The following is a 15,820-nucleotide window of genomic DNA, read 5'->3' as shown; positions in this document are numbered from 1 at the left end:
AAACTTTGACAAGCAAAAAAAAGCAAAAAAAAAGGTTTTCACTACCACATCGACGCCATTTTGTACCAGGATAAAATAAAGGGGGGGGGGGGGTCCTCACTGGCCATATTCCCCTAAGAAATATTTGTTGTACCTCTCAATGGGGGGGGGGGGGGGTGCACGGGCAGGATGTACCCCTACCTGAACTTGGTTCACGCATTCAGGCCTTAAGATCCGTGCTTAGTACCATGTATAAACGTTTGCAATGCCCGAATGAATCATCCACGAAGTTATTGTATCCGATCACATTAACGGGATAATCTGGGTTAATCATTCATCGCTTTGTGCTTTTATCGAGTTTGCGAAATCTTTATAGAAGTTAATCTCGTATATGATCGTGGTAATCAGGTCGCGATAGCGAGCAACCGACATGTGGCGGTATGTTTTTTTTTTATCAACTTGAATATTGTTGATTATAGCAAAGTCTTTCTTTCTTTCTTTCTCTTTTCTTTCTTTCTTTTTTACTTTATTTCTTTTTTTTCTTCCTTTTTCATTTCATTTGTTTCTTTTTTTCTTGTTTTTTCTTTTCTTTCTTTCTTTCTTTCTTTCTTTCTTTTTTTTTTCTTTCTTTCTTTCTTTATTTCTTTCTTTCTTTCTTTCTTTCTTTCTTTCCTTCCTTCCTTCCTTTCTTTCTTTCTTTCTTTCTTTTTTCTTTTCGTTTTCTCCTTCTTTACTTTCTCTCATTCATTCGCATTTTGAAATAAGGACGATTTTAAAAATACAAAATTTCTTTGATGCATCTGCTCCATAATAAGGAGATGGGGATCCTCGCATAGTGTGCTTATTAATTAATGGGCTGCATATTGGGTAAAAACAAACTCTTGCCCGGCCATTATTCATAATAACATTACAAAGATACAACAACATAATATTCAATATCTTGTTGAAAATTAAAAATACTCATTTAATCAGGATTAAAAATTATTTTGTATTCACAGATACAATCGAAAAATATCAATAAGAGTGCGAAGATTTATGTTCAATAGGGAAAATAGTTACTTAGTATAGGTGTCATTTCAAATATTAATTCATAGAAATATAAATCAAAATCAAAATCACAAGAATAAATAAGAAATATCCAACTAATTTATTTTCACTACAAATAACAGCAAATGCGATATCTTTATTGATGTTCTGTTAAAAATCAATCCTCTCGTAATACGATGGACACTTTTTTTACTTGGACAAGTCCAGGAATTTCGGCATCGGATTAACGGACATTTAAAAGAGGCGTGGTGCAGGAAGACGAATCCAAGTCCACTTGGGAATGTGTTTTGGCAGCGTGGTCAAGTCGGTCAGTTCCTATGAAGGAGAAAAATAGAAAAAAAAAAGATGACAACAAGTGAAGCACAACAAGATGAAAGTAAAGATAAAGATAATTATTGAGAAAAATCGAAACGAGCGGGAGAGTGGAAGGGAAAATTAGATAAAGAGGGAGGGCAATATAAATTCAAATTTGCTTCATTTCATTTTCACAGAACAAAATAAAATGGTCATAGAATAATACTTACAATGGCATAAATTGCAAGTGGAACTTATACAGGAGAAACAGGCGAAGAGACGACAAACAGAAAGTAGAATAAATATAATGATAGATAGATACAAATGTGAATAGATTGGTGGATAGGTATAATTTAATTAGGGAGAGGGGGAAAAGGGAGAGAAAATCGAGTGTAAGATTACTTGGAGATGATGTTCTTCCCCTTCCCCCAGAAATACGTTCCTTACTGATCTCAGTCAATACGTTAGTTAATCATTTAAATATTATATCTCGTGGACTGGGCACGAAATAATCAAACGAACATCACACCTGTTATGGCAGTACCATAAAGTCATATTCCAAATCTTCCATTATTAGTACACACTTCATCAAAATTGTAATCATTTATTGACATCGGCACAAGTATGATATTTTTGTTCAGAACATAAGACTCTGTAGTGGTTTTCTTTTCATCAAACACTGATTTCAACATGATCAGAGCTTGATCACTTTATTTTACATTGATCATGCAAAGACAGCTGATTTACAACTTAATTAATTCTTTTCATGGAGCACCTCTCAGTTAGCCTATTCAACTTGATTCTCCTGTCTATCTCTAAGCGGATGTTTTTCTCACTTAGCAACGACTAGCCAATCAGATTTAAGCTGAGAGCAACCTCATGGTTAATTTTTACACTCCAACACACGCGGTAGAAAGTCTTCACCTAGTAAGGACATGTACAATTTCTGCTAGTCATTTTTCTTTGCAACACAACAAATAGCTCTTACTTTGGATTTATTTTTCATCATCAGGATTTCAAGTTCTTCATTTTCCATCCTTTTGATTTTGGACATATGTAAATATATATTCATCGCTTGTGTTATCCAAGTGGACAGCGTGTAATATTTCTAGGAGAACATCTCGTGTCACGATTACCCTATTCGCGACGCGTTTCGCTGAGGCCTCACGTGCGCGGTCGTTCTTCATCGCGACATCGTTCTTCATTCGCATTTATCTTGTTTATGGACATCGCATTAAAGGATCCCGATGAATTAATCGCCACTTGATTTTCTACATTTTTGCCTTCGCATAGAGGACCTCAGTGCTGGTGAGTCAATCAGATATTTTTATGTTAAGAAAGTTCTCATTTCCTACAATTGGTGACCCCGACGTGATTTTCGAGACGCAACAATTTTCATCATGAATCAACAATCAGCTAATCCAGCTGCTGCGGTATCGCATGTCGCTGCAGTCGCCTTAAAGCTTCCCCCATACTGGCCGAACGATCCCGCTGTATGGTTCGCTCAAGTACAAGCCCAGTTCATGACGAGGGGAATTACTTCAGAGGAGACTCAGTTTGCGTACATTGTGTCTGCACTTCAACCTGAGATTGCGCAGGAAGTCAGGGATATTTTAATGAACCCTCCTAAGGACACACCGTACTCGCACCTCAAAGCAGAATTGATTCGCAGGACATCAGTCTCGGAGCAGAAAAGACTCCACCAGCTACTTACCCAAGAGGAACTAGGGGATCGAAAACCCTCCCAGTTATTACGTAGAATGGAACAACTGCTTGGAAGTGATCATCTTGATGAAACAATCTTCAAACAATTATTTTTGCAGCGACTTCCACATCATGTCCAGACAATTCTAGCGTCAAGCTGCGACGACATGAAGGTGACACAGTTGGCAGACTTGGCTGATAGAATCATTGATATTGGTTCAACAAGTACTGTTTCTGCTGTTAGTTCGCCCTCGTCTTCTACTTCTAGTTCAGAGTTGTCACAACTTCAACAGCAAGTAGACAGACTTACATTTCAAGTGCAGTCATTGACTACGCAACTTCAACATGAACGTGGTCGATCTCCAAATAGGCGCCCTCAACGTCCAAATACTCATTCAAATAGACAACGTAGCAGGAGTAGCAGTCAAAAGCGTCCTCTCTGTTGGTATCACTGGAAACATGGTGCAGAAGCTCGCAAGTGTACACCGCCATGTAACTTTAATCACGCTTCTTTGTTTTCGAGTGATTCTCAACAGCCTTCTTCCAACACCCATGCTCAGGGAAACGACAGAGCCAGCCGGGATTAAGAGCGACGACTCGTGCTGGTGCTAAGAATGGTCGCTTGTTCTACATTCATGATCGGATCAGTGGTACTCAATTTTTGGTAGATACTGGAGCGGAAGTCAGCATAATCACGCCATCTGCAGTTGACAGACAACGGCATACACATTCAGAGTTCACATTGGAAGCGGTTAACGAGTCTCGCATTCGTACGTATGGTGAACGCTCCATCACTTTGGATTTAGGCCTTCGAAGGACTTTTCGTTTTGTTTTCGTGATTGCCGATCTTCCTACACCCATTATTGGAGCCGATTTCCTGGATGAATTTGGACTGGTTGTAGATGTTAGGCATCGAAAACTTATTGACTCCACTACAAAGCTCACGATCGACGGCATCCGTGCTCCACTTCACACGCAGTCTGTCAGTCCTATGTTTTCACGTTCATCGACTACAGGCAGTGATGAGTATAACGCCATCTTAAAGGAGTACCCAGACATCACTCGTCCTGACTATCACCCCAAAGCTGTCAAACATTCTGTTACGCACCACATTGTAACGACAGGACCTCCATGTTCCGCACGTCCACGTCGTTTAGCTGCTGATCGCCTGACGATAGCACGTTCTGAGTTCGAACATATGCAGGAACTGGGGATCGTTAGACCGTCGAGTAGCAATTGGGCATCCCCGCTCCACATGGTTCCCAAATCTACACCAGGTGATTGGCGCCCATGTGGGGATTACCGTGCTCTTAACGCTCGAACTGTACCAGATCGCTACCCAGTCCCACATATCCAGGACTTTACAGCATCATTGAATGGCAAGAAGATCTTTTCGAAGATAGATCTCATCAAGGCATACCATCAGATACCCGTTGAACCATCTGATATACCGAAGACGGCAATTACCACACCCTTCGGACTCTTCGAGTTTACGCGAATGCCTTTCGGACTTCGAAATGCAGCCCAATCCTTCCAGCGTTTGATGGACGAAGTGGTCAGGGGCTTGCCTTTTGTCTTTGTGTACATCGACGACATGCTAGTTGCTAGTGCAACAGAGGAAGAGCATAAGGAACATCTCCGACTTCTTTTTGCTCGCCTTCACGAGTATGGTATTGTGATCAACCCTGCCAAGTGTGTGTTTGGTGTGAGCTCTCTCATCTTCTTGGGACATCACATCAGCGCAGATGGCATTCGACCCCTCGAGAAGCGCGTGGAGGAGATCCGCGAATTTGCTCGTCCTTCTTCTATTCGACAGCTCCGTCGTTTTCTAGGACTTGTCAATTTTTATCGACGATTTATCCCCAAGGCAGCAGCTATCCTCGCACCACTTACCGACATGCTCCGTGGTCAGCCGAAGAGATCAACCAAGGCAGTTGAGTGGACGGAAGAGCGCATCAGTGCATTTGAGCGTGCGAAGGAGGAACTTGCAAATGCTGCTTTGCTTGTACATCCTTCGACAGATCTCCAAACTAACTTGATGGTTGATGCATCAGATGTAGCAGTCGGTGGCGTCATTCAACAGTACGCTGATGGTATTTGGAAGCCAATTGCGTTCTTTTCACAGCGACTCAAACCTACCGAAATAAGATACAGCACTTTTGGTAGGGAATTATTAGCTGTTTACCTCACGATTCGCCATTTTCGCTATTTCTTAGAGGGACGCGAGTTCACAGTCTACACAGATCATAAGCCATTGACCTACGCTTTGCGATCGAAGCCTGACCGTCACTCTCCAAGAGAAATCCGCCAGCTAGACTATATCTCGCAGTTTACATCAGACATACAGCATGTACACGGTGTAGACAACACAGTAGCTGATGCCTTGTCTCGACTGCATGTGGATGCTCTCCACACATCATTTACTGTTGATTTTGATCAGATTGCAGCCGACCAAATTGATGATGAATGGGAAGAGATACAGAAATCAACTTCACTGACATTTAAGCAAGTACCACGGCCTTCAAGCGACGGAATGATTTGGTGCGATGTCTCTACAGACCACGAGAGACCTTACGTCCCGAAGAAACACCGCCGCATGGTATTTGAAGCGTTGCATAATATGTCACATCCTGGTGTACGCTCTACCCAAGCAATGATTACTTCACGTTTTGTTTGGCCAAGTATGAACAAGGACATACGTACGTGGGCTCGTTCATGCTTATCTTGCCAGCGCTCTAAGGTCCATCGACATATCAAGGCACCACTTGGAACCTACACTGCGCCAGACGCCAGATTCAGTCATATTCATGTAGACTTAGTCGGTCCATTGCCTTCGTCAAATGGATATTGTTACATGTTAACCTGTATTGATCGGTTTACAAGATGGGCCGATGCTTTCCCAATATCAGACATTACAGCAGAGACTGTCGCCAAGACACTTGTGCATGGGTGGATTTCCCGATTTGGCGCACCCTCAACCATCACCACGGACAGAGGTAGGCAGTTTGAATCGCAACTCTTCCAAGCACTCACTTCACTTCTTGGGAGCTCTCGTACACGCACCACTGCGTATCACCCTGCGGCCAATGGTATTGTGGAGAGATTCCATCGTCAGCTCAAAGCAGCACTTCGAGCGCAATCTGATCCCAGCAAATGGCAAGAGTTTTTGCCTATCGCACTTTTGGGCATACGCACAACGGTAAAAGAGGATCTTGGATGTACACCAGCAGAACTGGTGTATGGAACTACACTGAAGGTTCCAGGTCAACTGGTGGCACCAACGACTCCGGACTCTTTCTCCAACCCAGGCGACTATGTTCATCGCCTTCGCAACTATATGATTGACATCAACCCTGCACGAACACTCAAACTACTACATCGCATGTTCCACCTGATTTGCAAGATTGCTCGCATGTATTTATCAGGTGTGATGCTGTCCGGCCATCACTTCAGCCGCAATATGATGGACCTTACAGAGTTGTTAGTAGGACGCCAAAGTTTTTCATTTTGGATGTGAAAGGGAAGAATGATTCCGTCAGCGTTGATCGTCTCAAGGTTGCTCATCTGCCATCTACTACAAGCATGGACAATTCAATTCAACATCATGCATCATTTTCATCGCTACCTACTCCTACTGCCTCTACTCCACCGGTGCGGACAACCAGATCAGGTCGCCGCGTCCATTTTCCAGCTCGTTTTGCCCAGTTTTCCAATGGATGAAAGGACATCTTACATTATCATGGGACCAATGCTTTGTATCGATCAACTTAACTCTTGTTCGTTGATCTAGGAGGGGAGTATTGTAGTGGTTTTCTTTTCATCAAACACTGATTTCAACATGATCAGAGCTTGATCACTTTATTTTACATTGATCATGCAAAGACAGCTGATTTACAACTTAATTAATTCTTTTCATGGAGCACCTCTCAGTTAGCCTATTCAACTTGATTCTCCTGTCTATCTCTAAGCGGATGTTTTTCTCACTTAGCAACGACTAGCCAATCAGATTTAAGCTGAGAGCAACCTCATGGTTAATTTTTACACTCCAACACACGCGGTAGAAAGTCTTCACCTAGTAAGGACATGTACAATTTCTGCTAGTCATTTTTCTTTGCAACACAACAAATAGCTCTTACTTTGGATTTATTTTTCATCATCAGGATTTCAAGTTCTTCATTTTCCATCCTTTTGATTTTGGACATATGTAAATATATATTCATCGCTTGTGTTATCCAAGTGGACAGCGTGTAATATTTCTAGGAGAACATCTCGTGTCACGATTACCCTATTCGCGACGCGTTTCGCTGAGGCCTCACGTGCGCGGTCGTTCTTCATCGCGACATCGTTCTTCATTCGCATTTATCTTGTTTATGGACATCGCATTAAAGGATCCCGATGAATTAATCGCCACTTGATTTTCTACATTTTTGCCTTCGCATAGAGGACCTCAGTGCTGGTGAGTCAATCAGATATTTTTATGTTAAGAAAGTTCTCATTTCCTACAACTCGATTGTTTATGTGTGCGAACCCTAATTTCCGGAAATTCACCGTAAACATTAATGCCTTCGTGTAATGATTAATTATTCCTTATAAAAGAATCACTTGACTTCCAATACTATCCCCCGAAAATTAATTATAGCTCATATTTCGTTATGCTACATTTCCATTTGAATTTCGCTATGTTCATGATGTTTGTGATAAAACAAAGGATGAGTCTGCACCAATTTCCGATCGTTTCCAATATTGGAGAATTCAAAAGTTACAGATCAGAAAACCAGAACAAAGAATATGTCTTAAAATGTCCAGCCTGTGCTATGCTCGAAAAATGATTCTATGCAACAACTAATGTATTCTGCTATTTCGGTAGACATCCCGTCAAAAATAAATTTTATTTTATAAACACACGTTAATTGTTCATTTTATCCACGCCATCAAAGTTTTAGGATACACAAGCTCATATACTTTAGCAATGAACGAAAATATTAATCAACCCTTTTTTTTGGGGGGGGGGGGGAGGGGGGGGGGGTGTTATTAAAACTTAAGATAAACTTAAAGGTGATGACAAAATCTTACCTGAGGGCAGTAATCGGGTACTTCAAACCATCTCTTTGGGTCATTAATCCCTATCTCGACATTGTAATAACCTCCACTTGACACTTGAGCATCTGTAAAAAAAAAAATGGTAGAATGAATGTGGGTACTCAGCAAACTTTAATATGGTAACTTTCAAATTGTCGCTAAGTCCTCGTTTATAGTTATTTTTCTCTTTTTTGTCAACGGGCCTTAGAATACTATTATGTAGAATGGATTCGGTGCGTAATGAGTAGTGTCCAGAGGCGTAACGAGCCAATAATTTTGAGGGGGCTTGATATGGCGTATCGCGTAAAATTAATAAACTGTTGCGAGCGAGCGAAGCGAGCGTCAGAGCAAAACAAATGACATATTCATTACAGAAATCCAAGTTTGTGATAAATTTTGACACAATATTTAGAAAATAATACCATATGTCACCCTTAACCCTTTCCTTTTCTCTTTTTTTTTCTTGGTCGTGATTTTTTTTTCGGGGGGGGGGGGGTACAAGATCTCCCCAAGCCCACATCTATACGCCACTGGTAGTATCTTGAAATAATTTGTTCAATTCCACCGCGCAAAAAAAATAACAACGCTATTTAATATATGAACAGTATACTCGTTTGGCACTGTCGAGACGTATAATGCATAATTTGTTGAGGATTAAAAAAATATATATTGTTAAACACTTTCAACTGAAATCTATCCCAGAGCAGCTCATATAGATATCGGCGTTGTATAAAGTAAGTACACAGTGTTTCTACTGTTTGAAAAACAAACACACAAACAACAACAATAACGACAACAACAAAACAAAAGTAAAGATATCGAATCCACGTGGGACATTATCATGTCAAGAGTAGATGTTATACAAAAATGACACAGAACATACACTCTAAAAACACTAAGCGAAATGTTACACACTATTAGGTAGAAACGGAACATGCATGTTTGTTGGGTTTTTTTTGGGTAAACCTTTTTCTTAGAGTCTAGATATAAAGCAATATAAGACTGCTATTTCAGACATGACTATCATATCTGGAAAAGTGTTAACAGTCATAAAACATAAACATAAGACATGTCATAAAAACAAACACAACGTACGTCATGGTATAGATTGGATCTGGTGAAGTGTTTTAGGGATTCATATCATGTTGACGACATCACCCTCCCCTCCCACCAATACAAACATGTGCATAGCTCCCACCCCATAACCATACGTTTCAACAACAGGCTATATATGAGTTGTATGCACATAAATTCATTTTGATTGTATTTTGTTAGCATGGTGGTTATATACAGGGAATTAAAAAAATAACAATCCGAACAACCATGATTTTAACTTTCGCTTGCAACCCCCCCCTCAAAAAAAGCAACAACAACAACAACAAACAAACGCATCACATAAGGGACCGGTGTCAGATTATTCACAGCAAAAACTGTGGTGTTAACCGGTGTACATAGAGGACCACACCAGTTATTTTACACCGGTGTTAAATTGACATTGTTAGTTTAACACCTGTATGTGTTATTACACCACATTTGGTTGTTAACATTTAAACTCTTTGGTGTTATGTTAAATCTCTAGGGTGTAATTTTAACACATCAGGGTGTGGTCCAACTGGTGTCAGTTTTAACACCACAGTTTTTACAGTGTTGAGCTACTTACATGGGGTTTCACCGTCGAAGTAAGTCCCGATGAAGGTGTTTGAGAGAGGGATGTTGAATTCTTTTCCCCTTATGATACCGAAGGTGACGTCCCCCTCGAGATTACCCGTTTCCTCCTTGGTTAGCTTCATGGTGTAAAGATCGTAGTCGAGTCGGTCCTTTCCAGCGCCCAGGAACCCGCGGAAAGCTACACTGGTGTTGGCTGCCAAGTGGGGATAATGGGGGAAAGGACATATTTTATATGTTAACATGAAAATGCAAATGGCTTGATTTTGCTCTTATATTGAGGCTTAAGGGGCACATTCTGTAAGAAAAACAACACTCTTAAAAATATATGGTTCTCTAACAAGAACTCTTCTCCACCCAAGTTTAAATTTCACTCTGAAAACATACTTATTTAAAAAGACTTTTAAATGAGTTAGTGCCATGATTGCCAGCAAATTTATCATTTTTCTTTGCCTCTTCTGTTTCCTTCAAAAAACGCATAGAGGGACGCATACCTAAGGGGGGGGGGGGCAGGGGGGCAAACTGCCCCCCTGACGAGTCACAACTCATGCGGGGGACGTATCCCTGCCCCCCCCCCTGACGAGTCACAACTGATCCAGGGGACGTGCCCCCCCTTGAGAAGCCAAATTAATAATTTGTAATGTAAAAATGCAATGAAAACAGATGTGTGCCCCCTCTTGTGAACCTGAAGGCCTTTTTTTTTTTTGGCTTGTCAATCTTTTTTCTGGTAAGAAATCCTTTATTTTGGTTGAAGACCTTTTTTTTTTTTTGCTTGTCAATTTTTTTTTGTGGTCAGAAATCCTTTATTTGACGAAATATCCTCCAAAAAATTTGCCCCCCTTTTGGAAAATCCTAGGTACGCCAGTGCATGTTGGTATTATTATTAACAAATTATAACTATTGTAACGGTTCTAAAAAAGACTGAAATTCCAATGAAAATCAACTCGTTCTAAAATCACTTCTTATTCATGTTATTTGAGAACGTAGTTATGAATGTCGCATCAATCTCTATAATAGCCGATCTAAAAGTGAACATCATCATAAACTCCAAAAATTGTCAAAATCATCATCCTTTTACATTTTAAGGATATTATATTCAACTGTCCGATAGTAAAGAGCATGGGCGTAAATCCCAGGGGGGGGGGGGGGGGCAGGGGGACGTGTCCCCCCTACCCAAAATAGTAGGGAGACACAATATCAAATGTCCCCCTACTATTTTTGGTCTTTTATGATGGAAAGAAAGAAATTGAAATATTGAAATAAAACATGAATTTTGGACGAGATGACCTTACTTATTGGGTGATAACCCTTTTTTATGTCAGATTTTCCAGGCCCTTGTTTTCCCTAACTTTGGAGACAGATTTCTGCCCTTGGTAAAGGGGGGGGGGGGGAGATAAAAGCCGATAAAGAAATCGGTTAATATTTACCTGGAATACAATTTTCGGGTTCGGTAGGTGGTTTCTGCTTGGCGCAGAATCGATATTGCTCAAAAATAGTAAACTGCGTTCCCTGTAGGTCGAAAAGGAGAAGTGGAAAGAAACAATGAGTGAAAGTGAGAGAGGGAGATGGAGGGCGAGAGGGGGAGAGATGATTAGTGGGGAGAGGGAGAGGGAGAGAGGGGGGGGGGGTAGAAGGAAAAACAAGTTGAAAGTAAAGTGATCAAACATGCTATACACTAAAGACAATTTACCTAATATTGGGTGAACGAGGAACATGTATGATTGTTGGGCAAAATGAAAACAAATATTGTGTAAAATTTACCCAATGGGTTCGAATCCCAGCCATGGCGTAATTTCCTTCGGCAAGAAATTTATCCACTTTGTGCTGCACTCGACCCAGGTGAGGTGAATGGGTACCCGGTGGGATTTATTCCTTGAATGCTTTAGCGCCTGTATGGCCGCTCAGCTACAGCCGGGGTAATAATAATATACCAAGTATATTTCAGCGCCTTGAGCACATACTCAATGTGGATTTGGCGCTTTAGAAATACTCTATATTATTATTATTGTTTAAACGTTCTAAACAACTGTTTACGCTAAAAAAAACTGTTTAAACTTTTTAAACAAGTTGTTTAAGAAGTGTAAACAATTACAAAAAAAGTTTTAAAAACTAGTTGTTAGAATGTGTAACACCAGAGGGTGAAATCCTTCCAGAACACTATCTGATGTTGTTCTTACATAAATACCCCTTTTCTTATGGTGTCTACTGACTGGTGTCAAAACATACCGCGGTGTAGTCCTGGATTACACGGAAGTTGTAGGTAGTTCCATTGGGATAAAAGATATCCATATTGAGACCAAGTCTCCTTTGAGCAAAGTCCCAGGCACCGTACTCATTCAGTGTATAACCCTCTGGTCTACCATCGGGACCAGTCTGGCCGACAGTGAATCCTTAAGATGACATTAAAAGTATTAAAAAAAAAATCATATTTATTAAATATAATCGATCAAATCTAATAAGCATAATATGTATTAATATTAACCCAAATCCAAGTAAAATTTGACTAAGCTCATTTAAACAATAAACATATAACAAATCCATGAATATTATAACTCATCCAGTAAACTTGAATTGTGAATCAATTATAAATCTTTAACTGGCATTTTGTGAAAATTGTGAAGTTGAAACTCACAAGTATCTGTAGTCGCGAAGACGTTTCACCAACCACTAAGGGTTTCATCAGGCTAGTGAAACACCAATGATGAAGCCATCAGTGGTTCGACTACAGAGAATTGTGAGTTTCAACTTAAAAATTTTCACAAGTTTTCAGTAAAACATTTATAATTGATTGATATTAAAAACCTAATAGAGAGAAAATGAGTAGCATTACGATAACATTGTTAAATTGAGGGCAGAATTGAAAGAAATTACATTAGAATCCTTTTGTGAAACAGTTTAGAACACTTTAAAAAGGTTGACCCAATATTGGGTAAAATGGGAGCATGCATGTTGGTTGGGTAAAAAGATACCAAGTATTTTGTACATTTTACGCAATGTTGCGTTGAAATTTACCCTACATGCATTTAGCCCAATATGGGGTAAAAAAAACCCAGCAAACATGCATGTGCCTTTCTACCCAGTATTAGGTAAAAATTTACTCAGTGTTTTTTTAGTGAACTATACTTTTAAGGTACCCCGTGTGCGTATTTACAGTGCCCTCGAAGATACACAGTAAAAATTAGCATGTTGTTTAAGCCTGTCACTCTAACAAAAAGTTGTTTAAACTTTTTGAACAATTTGTTTAAAAAGTTGAAACAGATGTTTAAAAAGTTTAAATAGTAGTTGTTAGAGTGACGGGCTTAATCAACGTGTTTGAAATTTTAAACAGCGTTTTTACAGTGTATGTATTATTTGTATAAAGGATCGAAATAAATGAAATGAGTAAACTATGTCTTACCTAGCCCACCCATAAACTGAGGAGGATAACAGACCGGCTTCTGAGCGTTGACCGCTACGACTACGGCGAGGACGACGAGTACCACCGACTTAACCATGATGACGAAATCGACCTGAATAGAATGAATTACAGGTGTTTCATACTACATGTACTAGTATTTTGTAGAGCTTAAAAGTATACCGGATACCTTGAATTGGTGATACCAATAAATGAATAGCTAGACAAATAATGAATGAATAAATAAACAAATGAATGAATAAATAAGTAAATAGATATTGAATGAATACATAAGTAAATGAATAAATTAATACATAAATAGATATAGAAATGAATACAAAATATAGATAAATAAATGAATACAAAATATAGATAAATAAATGAATAAAAAAATAATTACATACAAAAATAAATGAATAAATAAATAAATAAATAAATAAATAGATAAATAAATAAATACATAAATAAATGAATAAATATAAAATGAATAACTAGATAAAAATATACGAACAAATGAATAAATATATGAACATGAAATACTATGTCCATATTCAGAATAATGATGATGCATTATGTTGGGATCTTTAGTAATGAAACTTTACAAGCACCTTGGGGAGTTTCAAGTGGACAGTGACCTAACGTTGCATTTAGACTCTCAATTGAGTATGGTATCATAATCTATTACATGCATGTTAACCAAAATACTAAAAACTGTCCACGGGTAATAATGATAAAATAATGTGTCAGGTTGAAAAAAGTAACGATAATTTACTTGGACAGAAAAATTCAAATAAAAATACAGAAAAAAGTACATAATAATCTTGAACATGAAGTTCGAATATACCTGAGGAGGGGAACGAGAAAACAAAAGACGTGTAACTAAAATATGTGAAGGTAAAATAAACCCCCAAATCCCGGAAATTGTATAGTTCTGCATAGTCATCGCAGGATACTAATTGAAAATTTCGATACTGAATTCCTACAATTTTCGTCATTGCGATGAAGCCTCAAGTTCAAAACAATACTACAAAAACGAGTGGTAAATTTGTTTCGGAAGAATGGATATATCAAACTTACCTTCCCAGGTGTTGAATGGTCCGAATGGTTTCCAGAATGAAATGTGATCAACCGATGCGAAGCACAGTGTTATACCACACGACTGGAATTAATAAGCTCCTCCCTTTATAAATTCGAATAGGCTAAATTTAGTTATGATGAAAACGGCCACATGGCAGGAATGACGACGACATATGTACACAATGAACAAACATGACAAAGGATGCGCGTTAGTGTAAATATTGACAAGACATTTACGACGTCTGAAGCAGAGAACATCTTTTCAAAAATGTGTGTGCTTAAGTCATTCTGGTTCCAAAAAATCAATCCCCACCTTTATAAAGGGCGAGCGAACGATCTTTCATTGAATGTATCTTATAGATAACTAGTCTTAAAAACATTCGTTCTATAATACAGAGTATGAGTTAGCATATGATTTTGTTCTTACACAGAAATTAAAATATTCTTGAGAGGAAAGTACTTGTTTTGCTACTTGGTAACATAATCAGTGTGTTATGAATGTATTGAGTAAAGGATGTGTTTTATCATTCAAATAGGCCTATATTTCAAGACCACAAAGCTCATAATGCTGCATTGTACTGCTGGTTCCCGGGCTATTTTGAAATTGCATAGCCGGGTGTGAGGGGGTGTTTTACCCCCCCCCCCCCGATCTCGGTGGTTGATCGTGCGATCGAGATAAAAATATGGCATGTACTTCAACCATGACGTAATCTCTATAATTCGATTGCCAATTGTACCAAAACTATTCACATTTATTTTCAGTGAATTAATTATCATGATTATATTAATTAATGCATACAATTATAATTTGGCTCTAATTCATTAAACATAGCCCTGAAACTGGCATATTTTTGTCTGAACATTATATGTATATTAAATTAAATGCAATTATATCATTTGTTTTCTTATGTATTTTATTGTTTTTTATTTTATTATGCATTTTTTGCTTTTTCGATGTCATGTTTTTCATTGTTTTTTTCGATAGAATAATGATACATTTATGATTTTTGGCTACAAACAGAATTTGCATTGGATTTGTACATGGAATAACGTTTTTCAGCAATCTTGGGTCTGCCATATACACTTACAAAATGTTACGTAACTTCGGAAAGCCGTTCTAACAAGTTGCGCAAGACTTGAAGGAAAAATGTCATAAAATGTCGGGGCGCAATTTTTTTCGCGCTAAAGATTTATAGTGAAAAAATGTCGAAGGGAAGGGGGGATTGGGCAAAAACAGCCTCATGAAAGAAAACTTTAAAATATATGGTATATATCATTGCATACCAGATATTACATATATGTCTGATTAATAATCTAATTTTAAAACGGATTAAGATTTGAATTCATATTTCGGCCACTTCTCGATATAAAAAAATAACATCTTTTAATCTTTGCTTTATATCTATTTATTGAATTTCTGAACTATTAGCAAAAAAAATCATGAATATAATTCGTATCTCGTAAAACATCTAAAATTGATAATGTGAATGCGAATCCTATTCCAGAGCATGTCTCTAAAACAATAAGTGAGCTGGACTTTGAGATATATAGACCCGAACATGACTCATTAAACAAGCTGAA

General features: G+C 38.5%; 1 protein-coding gene across 1 annotated transcript; it reads right to left on the bottom strand.

The window, feature by feature from the left end:
• Positions 1–917: 917 nt before the first annotated feature.
• Positions 918–14,530, bottom strand: LOC129276114 (development-specific protein LVN1.2-like). Its single transcript, XM_064109392.1, has 7 exons — positions 14,240–14,530; positions 13,166–13,277; positions 11,995–12,158; positions 11,196–11,277; positions 9,764–9,964; positions 8,098–8,189; positions 918–1,341 (listed from the first exon to the last, which is right to left on the bottom strand). Exons 2-7 carry the CDS (start codon positions 13,260–13,262, stop codon positions 1,261–1,263), a joined length of 717 nt encoding a protein of 238 aa, XP_063965462.1. The 5' UTR covers positions 13,263–13,277; positions 14,240–14,530; the 3' UTR covers positions 918–1,260.
• Between the last annotated feature and the right edge of the window lie 1,290 nt (positions 14,531–15,820).

This window comes from Lytechinus pictus, chromosome 14 (genome assembly GCF_037042905.1).
Source record: "Lytechinus pictus isolate F3 Inbred chromosome 14, Lp3.0, whole genome shotgun sequence".
NCBI lineage: Eukaryota > Metazoa > Echinodermata > Echinoidea > Temnopleuroida > Toxopneustidae > Lytechinus > Lytechinus pictus.
This window is presented reverse-complemented; position numbering and strand designations above follow the sequence as displayed.

What these genes read in the sequence shown, in the direction of transcription:
- LOC129276114 (XM_064109392.1), bottom strand. Translation starts at nt 13,262, where the DNA reads ATGGTTAAGTCGGTGGTACTCGTCGTCCTCGCCGTAGTCGTAGCGGTC. An exon ending in TCAGTTTATGGGTGGGCTAG is followed by an intron (nt 12,159 to 13,165) that starts GTAAGACATAGT and finishes TGTCATCTTAAG; the next exon opens with GATTCACTGTCGGCCAGACT. An exon ending in TAATCCAGGACTACACCGCG is followed by an intron (nt 11,278 to 11,994) that starts GTATGTTTTGAC and finishes TTCGACCTACAG; the next exon opens with GGAACGCAGTTTACTATTTT.